General features: G+C 38.3%; 1 protein-coding gene across 1 annotated transcript; it reads right to left on the bottom strand.

The window, feature by feature from the left end:
- Positions 1–8427: 8427 nt before the first annotated feature.
- LOC134823112 (uncharacterized) lies at positions 8428–11600 on the bottom strand. The gene is made up of 4 exons (XM_063834455.1): positions 9602–11600; positions 9349–9487; positions 9070–9167; positions 8428–8948 (listed from the first exon to the last, which is right to left on the bottom strand). The coding sequence occupies exons 1-4, from the start codon at positions 11392–11394 to the stop codon at positions 8705–8707; spliced, it is 2274 nt and encodes a 757-aa protein (XP_063690525.1). The 5' UTR covers positions 11395–11600; the 3' UTR covers positions 8428–8704.
- Between the last annotated feature and the right edge of the window lie 1940 nt (positions 11601–13540).

Raw genomic sequence — 13540 nt, 5'->3', positions numbered from 1 at the left:
TGATGATCAACCGTTCGGGTGTAAAATGAAAAATTGTCATTAATGCTTGATAAACATTAAGCATTCGTGTCGAAAATTAGTAAACCGATTTTTGACGAAGGGAAGTTAAAAGTAATTTTATTCAGTTTATAAATTTAAAAGAAAAAATGTAAAACGATCAATTCTTACAATGAACAAGATACATTAAGGACAGTTTTCATTCTTAAAGTTAAACACTGAAGCCGAAGTGGTAACTTTCTAACTATCAGACGAATTATACATTTGCTCTGCGAAAGTTTGACAGTGGCAGCCATTAATCAAATCATATTTCTTACCGGAACATTCAAGTTTTGTGATTTTTTCATTCAACTCTGTCAGCGTTAAGAACCGTGTCATTTGTTCCCAATCATTGGGATGAGAAGGGCTTACCAAAAGTGTATCTCTGAGAACAAATCTCTTTCCATTTGTAAGTGGTTTTTCAACCCAGACATCTTTTTCAACCCAGACATCTTGGTTGCTTCCAGGTTGGATAATATGCTTAGCTGCCTCCTTCTTGTCTGTGGTAATGTGTGCTTTTAACCGCTTACTTGCAGTCCACTGCCAAGGATTAAATGAACGCCACTGTCGTAGTAAACTATAGTTGTTCACATTCGCATCATCTGAGGGGACAAATTCGCCTGGATTGAAATGTGCAATGAAATAATATTCCTTCTTTTCAATCTCGTCGGTTGTTTTTGCAGTGCCATAAACAATGTAAGCCCAGTGATTTGGCAAATGCAATAAGGACGCTGCCACAATATTCAAAAGCCTTGCCCAAATTGCTTTTTGGTTGAACTCAATATGGATCAAGTATCTCAATGTCTTTGATTCTAAAAGTAAATCAACCGGATAGGCCTTAGAAACATCAGCTGTTGTTGGCCCGGACGGTTGGAAGCGTTCTCGTGGGGCTGCACGCTCTTGTTTTCTACTGGGAAACAGTCCCATCTGCAAGGAGAACTACGTTATGTCTGAAAAGTAAGGAACTGAAGATAAATTGCACCCTCTCAATATATCTACATTATATTTTAAACTTGATAAAATCCCCCGGCCCCCACCCCCCGGCAACGGGGACATAGAAAAACACTGAAAGTCGACTAAAAACTGACCCTCTGCAGCGTGACCAATTTAAGCTCGCAAATGGAGTTGAAACCTCGCGATTTTTAGCAGGGTTGTAAACAAAAAGGATAGGAATAGGAGATAGCATTCTTAGAATTTTGGTTAAGGCTTTAGATTTTCTATAATTAACGTCGGAAGTGAGGTAAAATAAATGTTAGAATAATGCAGACAACTGTTGGACTTTCAATTATTCATCTTCCACCGGTAGTCCCTACAAGTGCCTCAGGTTACATATGATAGTGCCGCAAGTGCCACATGTTAGTACCGCGAGTGCTGCATGCAAGTGCCGCAAGTGCCACAGTGCCGCAATTACGTAATAAGGTCGCCTCAATATATGGGAAAACCGCAGCCTCAAGTCTTATACAAAGATCGGAATTTATAATGCAGTAGTTTTGACAATATTGATATATGGTATGATAGTATTTTGGAACGCAACCTCTCTGGCACCACAGAATTAAACGGAATTAAACGGAATTAAACGTAAAGTTGTCGGAGATGGCACTAACACCATCGTCTCGACTATACATGAATGAATAACATATCTAGAGTAAGTAAAATTCGAATTTCAAGAATCATGAAAATTTAAAACAAAATCACTTAAAATTTAACTCCCGTACAAACAACCGAAATAGAAATAATTGCTGAAATAATAATTTAACATAGGAGGAAGTAGTAAAAGGCAACTTCAATGATCACTAAACTGCGATATTAGTATTCGAGTCCACAAAAGACACATTCATACTCAAACAGTCCTCCCACTCACAGTCACAACGTACTGGAAACAGTAATCACTAGTGTTCCATGCTCGTACAACAGATCGTGAAATCTGATCAGGTGGGCTCCCTGCACTGGCTCCCATCTAATGAGTAATCAGTAATGGTAACTTAAATCACCTGGATCAAATTACAACTTGGGGTGAGCACCGGTTCATAATGCATATTATAGGCAACCGGAGTAGTCCGGAACCCCTTCAAAAGTTCAGTCACGGGCCCTAGTTTTTGGTCAACTGCCATCTCGAAATCAAGTTTCACTAAAGATCAGGGTGAACCTTTCTATCCTCAAAATCAAATATTCATATTACACAATAATATGCCAAATGGAATCATTACATATTATTATAAGGTAGATAAGAATCGCCTGGGAAGACAATTAAGAAAAGGTTATGCTGCAACATGTAGGTCGTAGGACCGTGTAAGATGTAAATGGACTAAGATAATATGCATATGATTAGTCACGTGGGACTCATGGTTTTTCACTGTTGGATAAAGCAAGCGGGTGAAGTTGAATGTAACTATTCTGGTATAAAGTATTGAAGCATTGTGCTTTTGGTGTCGGTTATATGCCACTGGAGGAAACTGTGGCGGAAATCTCCCAAAAGGATGGAAAGCACACCGGAATTTCAGATGACACTCACATTATCAGGATCCCATGACTTTATAGCTAACGACATTCACATTTAAAATTTAGGCCTTAGCTAGACGGTACGTGACACATCACGTGTTGATGGATTTTTTCTAGATAGACGTGACGTCCTGAGTAGTGACTACGTTATGCAGTCTTCGTTCTATAGCTAGACGCTACGAGACGCATCATGTGCAGATGCGTTACGTGATCGAGTAGCTAGACGTGACGTGATCCGTTACGACTTACGCGATGCTGTATTTGGTTCTAGCTAGGGTCTTGGCTGCAAACCCAATTAGATCTTGTATCCATATCGCAAAGGGATGAAAACATATTTGCCTGCGAAGGCATGTAATCCACATAACGAAATATGATATGCACTACTGTGAGTAGTGGTTTATTGTTATACAATTAAAGGATTAAAGGATCTTTCTAATTTCTAATTTCTAATTTCTAATTTCTAATTTCTAATTTCTAATTTCTAATTTCTAATTTCTAATTTCTAATTTCTAATTTCTAATTTCTAATTTCTAATTTCTAATTTCTAATTTCTAATTTCTAATTTCTAATTTCTAATTTCTAATTTCTAATTTCTAATTTCTAATTTCTAATTTCTAATTTCTTATTTCTTATTTCTAATTTCTTATTTCTTATTTCTAATTTTAACCAAAACCCAAACATTGGGTAGGATTGAGCGTTGTCAATGTGTGTGCATGCAGGGCAAAACTAAATTGTGATCAAGTAACTTAATTATATTCGTTATAACTCTAGTTCCACGATACAATGTAAAATAAAGTAACTCTTTATACAAATTACATATAAAGATAGTTAATAAAACGAATAGAAGATGTGATATAAAAAAGTGACCGTTCTTGTCCCGTCACAGCGCTCGCTTGCTTTGACCGTCATGTCACCAAATCACTCACGAAAATTTATTCGATTTGAAAGAAGTGGTATTTTTACAGCAAATTAAAAATTTGTTGTTGTAGTATAGTACTAGTAGTAAAAATTTAATCCGAACGGTTTACAAATTTAACTATGTTCATAGAAAATGTGTGTATTTGTCTAAACGTTACAAAATAAAATTAAAACTATTTTTGTCATTATAAATCACAATCAAATTAATTCTATTCCCGATTTCAAAAAAAAGCGATGATTGAGAGTTACTTTAAAGCTTATAGTTTAGACTTCCCTAGAGTTTAGACTGACTGCATAAAGTTATAAACTAAGTTAGTGAAACCAATTGTTACTGGGCACCAAAGGAACTAAAAGAGTTTATGTACTGCACAATGATCATTGAGCATACAAAATCGGGTATGCATATTTTGTATCTAAACTTAAGCTTAGTTAGCTATTATATCGTCCATTTTGAAATCGATTCTGCATGCAACTTTTTGAGTTTTATGAAGCCCGACTTTAATTTATTTATACCAGAGCACACAAATATAGGTTAGGTAAGCTATAATTGATAAATCAGTGTTACACATGGAAAAACAAAATGTTATTTAAATTATGATGATTGGTATTTGCTGTACTATACTTAAACAAAATTTGTATTGATCCCGTTTATTGCAACAAGGAAAAGGCTGTTATCAGGAAATGATAACAGCCTTGTGGCAATAAACTGGATCAATACAAATTTGACCTGGGAACAGAACGACTATAATGTGACTAATAAATATTTTTCAGATCCGGATATTTCACGGTCTTTTTTATGTTAGCAATTGACTTGTAAATTTTATTATTTTCATAATTATTGATAGGGCTAGGCCTGACGTTTTAAATTCATAATTTGGTGACATGACGGTCAAAGCAAGCGAGCGCTGTGACGGGACAAGAACGGTCACTTTTTTATATCACATCTTCTATTCGTTTTATTAACTATCTTTATATGTAATTTGTATAAAGAGTTACTTTATTTTACATTGTATCGTGGAACTAGAGTTATAACGAATATAATTAAGTTACTTGATCACAATTTAGTTTTGCCCTGCATGCACACACATTGACAACGCTCAATCCTACCCAATGTTTGGGTTTTGGTTAAAATATCACATTTTTTTGGTCTAAAACCGACTGAGAAAATTATGACTTTCCACTCTTAAATTTTAGTATTTACACTGAGATTGATTATTACTACCGAAAATATTAGTTTAAATAGGCGAATATTACTTGTAAACATTCTTTTGAAATATTGTTGACACCAGACAAAGTTATTCAACATATAATAGCCTGCACCAGGTCAGTTCATATTTCATTGGCAATGGAAAACTGTTCAAACAGTTAACAGTAATAAAGAGGCAACATTAGAAGCAGTTAGACACAAAAATTATTGTAACTGAGAAATGGTAATTTATGATATAAAGTAATAAACCATATAGTAATTTTAATTCTGTAAATTAGTCATCAGTAAAAATGTTTTATCATGAATATCAAACCTAAATAGTGCATGGTAATGTTGCAATAATTTTTGATGGTTCCTTACAAAATTATTTATCTGTCTAAAAACATGTCAAAATTTAAAAAGCTACTCAGGTAAGTTATTATATAGTCCCTTCCCAAGGCCAACTAAAGAAGGTGTTACTATTAAATTAAGTCACGTGATAGTTGAGTGTAGAGTGATTAATCACGATTCCATTTATAAGATAGTCAATACAATAATTTATTTTGCTTAGTCGGCTAAACGAACTGTAAAAGTTCGGTAATTGCGTATAATTATAAATGTTTGTGGAATTCGGCGAGTTTTAAAGTTCGTTGTGTAGTTCGTTTTCCCTCGCTAAAATGGCTTATGGTTCCTGAAAATAGTGCAAAATTATAAAACTAAACTCTCGATGTGGACAAAACAATTTCCTTTCTAGCAATTAATATAAATCTGAACTATCACATAAATCTAAAATATTTTGAATGTTATTCTAATCAGCTGATTAGTTTTTAAATCACTAAAGAAAAAAAAAGATAACTTCGGATATTGCTAAAAGACCTTGACTACTTCTAGCCTGAAATGACGAGGCAGCAAGACCTCCGATTTTACTGTTGAGCAAGCAAAATTTTAAAAGTGTACACTGTCCCGGGGTTGGGAAGCTCTAAGTCTACGGCGTAAGACTCTACGGCGGGTTAGGGTTAAGTTAGGTATGGTTAGGGTTAGGGTTAGGGTTAGGGTTAGGGTTAGGGTAAGGGTTAGGGTTAGGGTTAGGGTTAGGGTTAGGGTTAGGGTTAGGGTTAGGGTTAGGGTTAGGGTTAGGGTTAGGGTTAGGGTTAGGGTTAGGGTTAGGGTTAGGGTTAGGGTTAGGGTTAGGGTTAGGTTAGGGTTAGGTATAGGGTTAAGTTAGGTTAGGGTAAAGTTAGGTTATGGTTATGGTTATGGTTATGGTTATGGTTATGGTTATGGTTATGGTTATGGTTATGGTTATGGTTATGGTTATGGTTATGGTTATGGTTATGGTTATGGTTATGGTTATGGTTATGGTTATGGTTATGGTTATGGTTATGGTTATGGTTATGGTTATGGTTATGGTTATGGTTATGGTTATGGTTATGGTTATGGTTATGGTTATGGTTATGGTTATGGTTATGGTTATGGTTGGGGTTGGGGTTAGGGTTAGGGTCAGGGTTAGGGTTAGGCTTAGTGTTAGGGATAGGGTTAGGGTTAAGGTTAGGGTTAGGGTTAGGGTTAGGGTTAGGGGTAGAGTCTCACGCCGTAGAGTCTTACACCGTTGAGTCCCGGACCCCACTGTACCACCGTAGTCACTGTACCTGCGGGAAAATTGAATTAAAATAGAAAAATATCAATCAAGTTTTAAAATTCAAAAATTTGTTTACAGTTTATTACAAATAACATTCACTAGCAGACCACAAGCCAAGTGGACACCTAGTGCCATTACAAGTAGCCCACCACCCAATTAATAACAAACAATAGCTGACTACAAGCCAAGTAGACACATATAGTGTCCCTTACAAGTAGCCCACCACCAAATTAATAACATATAATAGCAGACCACAAGCCAAGTAGACACATATAGTGTCCCTTACAAGTAGCCCACCACCCAATTAATAACATATAATAGCAGACCACAAGCCAAGTAGACACATATAGTGTCCCTTACAAGTAGCCCACCACCCAATTAATAACATATAATAGCAGACCACAAGCCAAGTAGACACATATAGTGTCCCTTACAAGTAGCCCACCACCCAATAAATAACATATAATAGCAGACCACAAGCCAAGTAGACACATATAGTGTCCCTTACAAGTAGCCCACAACCCAATTAATAACATATAATAGCAGACCACAAGCCAAGTAGACACATATAGTGTCCCTTACAAGTAGCCCACCACCCAATTAATAACATATAATAGCAGACCACAAGCCAAGTAGACACATATAGTGTCCCTTACAAGTAGCCCACCACCCAATTAATAACATATAATAGCAGACCACAAGCCAAGTAGACACATATAGTGTCCCTTACAAGTAGCCCACAACCCAATTAATAACATATAATAGCAGACCACAAGCCAAGTAGACACATATAGTGTCCCTTACAAGTAGCCCACCACCAAATTAATAACATATAATAGCAGACCACAAGCCAAGTAGACACATATAGTGTCCCTTACAAGTAGCCCACCACCCAATTAATAACATATAATAGCAGACCACAAGCCAAGTAGACACATATAGTGTCCCTTACAAGTAGCCCACCACCCAATAAATAACATATCATAGCAGACCACAAGCCAAGTAGACACATATAGTGTCCCTTACAAGTAGCCCACCACCCAATTAATAACATATAATAGCAGACCACAAGCCAAGTAGACACATATAGTGTCCCTTACAAGTAGCCCACCACCCAATTAATAACATATAATAGCAGACCACAAGCCAAGTAGACACATATAGTGTCCCTTACAAGTAGCCCACCACCCAATAAATAACATATAATAGCAGACCACAAGCCAAGTAGACACATATAGTGTCCCTTACAAGTAGCCCACCACCCAATTAATAACATATAATAGCAGACCACAAGCCAAGTAGACACATATAGTGTCCCTTACAAGTAGCCCACCACCCAATTAATAACATATAATAGCAGACCACAAGCCAAGTAGACACATATAGTGTCCCTTACAAGTAGCCCACCACCCAATAAATAACATATCATAGCAGACCACAAGCCAAGTAGACACATATAGTGTCCCTTACAAGTAGCCCACCACCCAATTAATAACATATAATAGCAGACCACAAGCCAAGTAGACACATATAGTGTCCCTTACAAGTAGCCCACCACCCAATTAATAACATATAATAGCAGACCACAAGCCAAGTAGACACATATAGTGTCCCTTACAAGTAGCCCACCACCCAATTAATAACAGCAGACCACAAGCCAAGTCGACATCTAGTGTCCCTTACAAGTAGCCCACCACCCAATTAATAACATATAATAGCAGACCACAAGCCAAGTAGACACATATAGTGTCCCTTACAAGTAGCCCACCACCCAATTAATAACATATAATAGCTGACTACAAGCCAAGTAGACACATATAGTGTCCCTTACAAGTAGCCCACCACCCAATTAATAGCAAATAATAGCTGACTACAAGCCAAGTAGACACATATAGTGTCCCTTACAAGTAGCCCACCACCCAATTAATAACATATAATAGCAGACCACAAGCCAAGTCGACACCTAGTGTCCCTTACAAGTAGCCCACCACCCAATAAATAACATATAATAGCAGACCACAAGCCAAGTAGACACATATAGTGTCCCTTACAAGTAGCCCACCACCCAATTAATAACATATAATAGCAGACCACAAGCCAAGTAGACACATATAGTGTCCCTTACAAGTAGCCCACCACCCAATAAATAACATATAATAGCAGACCACAAGCCAAGTCGACACCTAGTGTCCCTTACAAGTAGCCCACAACCCAATTAATAACATATAATAGCAGACTACAAGCTAAGTGGACACATAGTGCCATTACAAGTAGTCCGCACTATCATAAAGATAAAGACATGAGTTGCATGTTTAAAGACAAATCGTCATCACCTTCGGCTCATGAAAATGATATAACAGCAACGATTAGGGATGTTATAAAAGCTGACAAGGTTAAGACATCATTTCACTATATAATGAGGATATCTAATGGCTTAAACCTTGCTGAACGCCTTGTTGATAAAGTTTCCCTAATATTCTAAGCCTAAATAGTTTCATGAGCGGTTGTACTATAAGATGATTTAGTGGTCTGCCAATGACATATTTCTCTATGTTCATTAGAGAGAAGACGCCACAATCATAACTATTTCGTTGAATGCTTGATTGGCCATCAACAAAAGAATAGTCATCAGTATTCAAATCTTGACTGATTTCCATTTGTAGCTCTTCCCTGAAATGGTGTGCAAATTTAGACTGTATAACTATCAAATAACGCTCTAGAAACATTTTGTATATCATTCTAATAACTATTTGAAAATTAATGTTTAAGTCCATGGTTAGCTTAAACGAACCTCAGATATTGCCGAAAGTCTTTAACCAGCCTTAAATGTGAGCTGCAACGATCTTTCATTCTTGCTGTCGAGCAAGCAAGGGAATCAAAGTGCACAACCTGTACGAAGGAATATTATTAAAACCTCTCCAAGCTTTTCGTTTATATTTAAATCATGTACTTTATAATTACATGTTATATGAATACATACAGTTATGTGTAAAATTGCGATTACATTAAATAGCAGAAGCTTCCCGGTTTAAATTTATTTGATAAAATTAAAGCATTGAGCGGTACAAACCTGCCGCACTCTGTTGTCAATGATGATCGTATACCAATGTGCACCAGGGTTGCCGACCATCACAATAATATCATGCATCATAGGATCTCCATATTTATCCATGTGAGCCTTGATAGTGAATGGAAGAACCATGTATTGTCTGAAATATATCGTTATAGGATATGCATTCGATTTTAGCATACATTGTAATCAATTATTCAATTACTTTGACGAGTTCGAAATAAAATGAGAAGAAAAATAAAATAAACTATACCTAAGTCTAGTGAACGGTCTTTCGCCAAATGTGTTCTTTATGTAATCCCCGAGCAAACCAGCCTGACGTCGACCCTCTCTCCGATATCCACCACAGTAAGGTCCCATATTGTACAAAGTAGTACCCCCGATCTCTGTAGTCAAATCATCCTTAATCACAGCGATATATTTTGTGATAGTCGATCCGGTCAACCAGAGATCAGTGACCTGTCTGATGTTGTATGGATCAGGGTCCAACTCAAGTGCTGTTCTCGAAATAAAGCTGTCTCGGAAATTACCTCTGTGACCAGGTACTAGAGCCCTCCTGTATGCTAACAGCATTTCTGCACCACTAACAATATCAGTAGTCGGAATATACTCAGCAGGAATTCCGACGTAGATCTGATTGATGTGTGTACTGATATTAGCTGCTGTTAAACTTGAGTTCCTCTCAGTAGTTGGCTTCGTTTTCTTTGGTTTAACCGGCTGCTTTTTCTTGCGTGCTTTTGATTGATCCTTTTTGTCATTCTTTAAGGTATCATTCACAGTCGCTTTAGCCTTCTTTGCAGCGTCGGTTTCATACCATATCCTCTCATTCTTCTTCTTCGTCTGTCTTTTCTTGCCCTTTTTGTTTGATTCTGGCTGGTCATCAGTCTTCAGAGTGATCCCTGCTGCTATGATAGGTTTACTCTTGAGTCTTACATACTCATTAATAGCCAGACGGTCAACAGTTATCCGTGATTCGTCAAAGTTGACTAAATGAAGTCCGTCAAGAGTCTTGCACCTGCTCAAAGCAACATAAATCTGACCAGTTGCAAAGATCATACTTCCTAAGTCGCAAAACACGTGACTCAGAGACATGCCCTGCGCTTTGTGGATGGTAAGGGCGTATCCGGTACTGATAGGAAACTGTCGACGATGGAGGTAGGAATCTTCGAACAATTTAACTTTTCGAGTATCCCTCGTTATTGTAACAACGCCGTCAATCCCATCAAATTCCACTAAAAGTTCCTCAAAAGATACAATTTTTGTTACTATTCCCATAGCACCATTTACGAGCCCTTTCGCTGTATCAATATTCTTTCTTAGCATTATTCGGACACCCTCGCTCAAGAAAAGACACTTTTCCAAGTCAGCCGTATTTCGAGAGTCACCCAATTTATCAATCTTCAGAACTGCATCTAATGCCCGTTTTTTGTCAGCATTTGTTCTACCGTCAACGTCATCATCTGCCTCAACCTTTATTGCCTTGGGGAACAGTTTGTTCATGACTGTCATATTAAAAGAATCCATCATGTTCCTTTTTGGCAATAGACAAACAGTGGTAGGGAACTGGTTTTGCAAATTGAGGTAGTAATCAACGATCTGATCTAAGTGTTGATTAGGTAATTCGCATTGTCTGACTGGGATAAGTCGCTCTTGAAGAATGTTGATATCATCTTGACTTTGGCGGCCAATACGAATCCTGCCTAGTAAAGAACTCCATTTTTCATTCTCCTCTCCTTTTTGACGCTGATTGATGGTGAGTTCATCGTACTCGAAGTTCCCCCACAAGTGGCTAGGGATTCTAAGACCGCCTGTTAAGTTGTGAACATCATCCCCGGACAAATCCTGAAATGGCCGTTTTCCATGGACAGGAGGCAACTGCAGTAGATCACCGAAAACAATTACTGTTTTACCGCCAAACAACTCATCGGCACCGAAAATCTCCTGTAATCTCAAATTGATTGACATCATCATCTCTGCTGACACCATGCTGATCTCATCAATTACGAGCAAAGCTAGATCTTTCAGTACAGTTCTTGTTTGCTGCATCGAATTCTTCTTGAGGGCGGCGTATTTCGGCAGTTTTTCTCCATGCTCAACTGGCAAACTGAAGAGACTATGCAGTGTTTGCCCTCCCACATTAGCTGCAGCAAGCCCCGTTGGTGCCGTTAAGGCAATATCAGTGGATTCGTCAAACAGGTTTTTCTGAACCCAAAGATATCCTTGAAGGGCTTTTATCAAATAAGATTTTCCTGTTCCACCAAATCCACTAACATATAAATATCTCCGGGATTTCGACGCGGGATCATATTATCACTCAGCCCGGCCCGCTGTTAGATAAACATCTCAAGGTGATATCATCCCGCCCCGGAAATTTGTATAAACCCGGCCCGCTTTTTAGTCGTAACTGATGTTTATCATTCAATTCTCCGACTTACAATAATCAATGATACTGCTGATTAGAACTCGATAATAGTACTAGTAGAACAGTTAGACGCGCGATCACGTGGGCGCGTCACGTGCGTACCACGTGCCACCAATAGCATACGCCGAGTCTATACCACGTGACACGAAAGCGCACCACGTGATATGAAACATCGTAACCGTCCACTTCTTTTACACGCAAATTCCTGGGAACGTTGCCAAAGCAGCTAATTCTTGGAATTTCTCCAACGCGTGGCGTGAGAAGTTGGCGACTAGCCAGCTACCCTTGTCCGTGCCCTAAAAATAGTATTGTTTTGCTTGCTCTCCTTCCAGCTCTTGTTCCTGCTAACGTTCAAGCTATTGCTCCACTATGACAGATCGGTTTGACATTCAGATTGATGAACTGCTTTCCAATCGTGTTCCGGACAGTACAGTTAGAGTCAACAACTGGGCTCTAAACAAATTTAATTCTTGGCTTCAGTCATCCAGATTTGCTCGTGACTTCAATGACTTTGACCAAATTCCTGTTCAACGACTCAACTACATTTTAGAGTGCTTTCTTGTTTCTGTTGGATTTGACTCTAAAGTATAAATCCCTTGTCGAAATCGCCGGAGATAATTATAATCCATAAACACTTCACGCTCAGGGCTAAATAAATGTAATCCCTCAGCTGGCGCTTCGGGATTACATATCAACACAAAACTCGTGCGCTGCGCGCACTCGTATGTGTTTATCAGATCATCCCGCTAGCGCGGGATGATCTGTTATATAAACCCTTTGCGTGGCGGGTTTATGTTATTATAAATTGAGAGGTCGACTGCACTCCTTGCCCGTGCATTCTTTGTCCCTATGTCGAACCATATGCTCAATATGTTTAGTGACTTTGATGTATACTCTTTTTTGATCTTCATTCAATGTTTTGACGAACGATTCAAGTTCCCCATGAGACTTTATTTCGCTTCTATCGTTGACTATCTCAAAATCTCGTAGGCCGGATCTAAGACCTTGATTTCCGAGATCGATGTCATCCTCAGCCTGTGAAGGAGTTGCTGTCCCAGATGCTGCCATTTTTGCTTCTGCTTCCTTTTCCATCTTCTCTCTAGCCTTTTCAATATTGATCTTCTTGCTAGACATTTCCTTGAGCTGTGAAAAGTCCTCGACAGCATCAAAAAACGCATCGCTGTATTTGTCGTGAGAGCTAGCGATGTCTGCTTCATTTCGCCATGGCTTATAAAGAGCTAACATGCTGTAATAGAACAGCTCAGGATCAGTTTTTACTGAATAGTTGTGATGGTAAATAACAGGTTCTTTTTTTCTCCGTTGAAGAGTTCGTATGTATTTTCCACTTTCATCCTTGATCTTGATGTACTTTTCTTTCTCTTCTTTTTCAAACTTTTCAGGTTTTCCAATCACTTTCTCGTACCTGGAGACGAAATCATACAGTGACATGTTTTCGAAATCCTTTGTTCGAGGTCTATTCGGATAAAAAACGTGTACCCAATCATCAAAAAATACATTGGTGCTGTCAGGTTTCTGGTTTTGTAACTCATTTAAGCTTCTCAAAACCCTAGTCCGTCGGTCTGGAGTGGTTGTTGGTAGCCACACAAACGTTTCTGAAGATCTCCAGAGTTCACCACTGTTTTGAAGGATCCTATCAGCTGCTTCATGTGCCCCCATCTCGCGGGATTTAAGTAGCTGGAACGCAAACTTGGAGAGATTCTGATAAGATGTTTTAGACAGATCTTTCAGGTCCGCTTCATCTATGTCGAT

This window comes from Bolinopsis microptera, chromosome 11 (assembly GCF_026151205.1).
Source record: "Bolinopsis microptera isolate Bmic1 chromosome 11, MBARI_Bmic_1.0, whole genome shotgun sequence".
Classification (NCBI taxonomy): domain Eukaryota; kingdom Metazoa; phylum Ctenophora; class Tentaculata; order Lobata; family Bolinopsidae; genus Bolinopsis; species Bolinopsis microptera.
This window is presented reverse-complemented; position numbering and strand designations above follow the sequence as displayed.

Bases quoted from the DNA above. Each gene is read 5' to 3' on its own strand.
- LOC134823112 (XM_063834455.1), bottom strand. From the start codon at position 11,394: ATGCAGCAAACAAGAACTGTACTGAAAGATCTAGCTTTGCTCGTAATT. The intron at 9,168-9,348 runs GTTTGTACCGCT...TCCTTCGTACAG, and splicing joins TTGACAACAGAGTGCGGCAG to GTTGTGCACTTTGATTCCCT. The intron at 8,949-9,069 runs GTTCGTTTAAGC...ACACCATTTCAG, and splicing joins GACTTTCGGCAATATCTGAG to GGAAGAGCTACAAATGGAAA.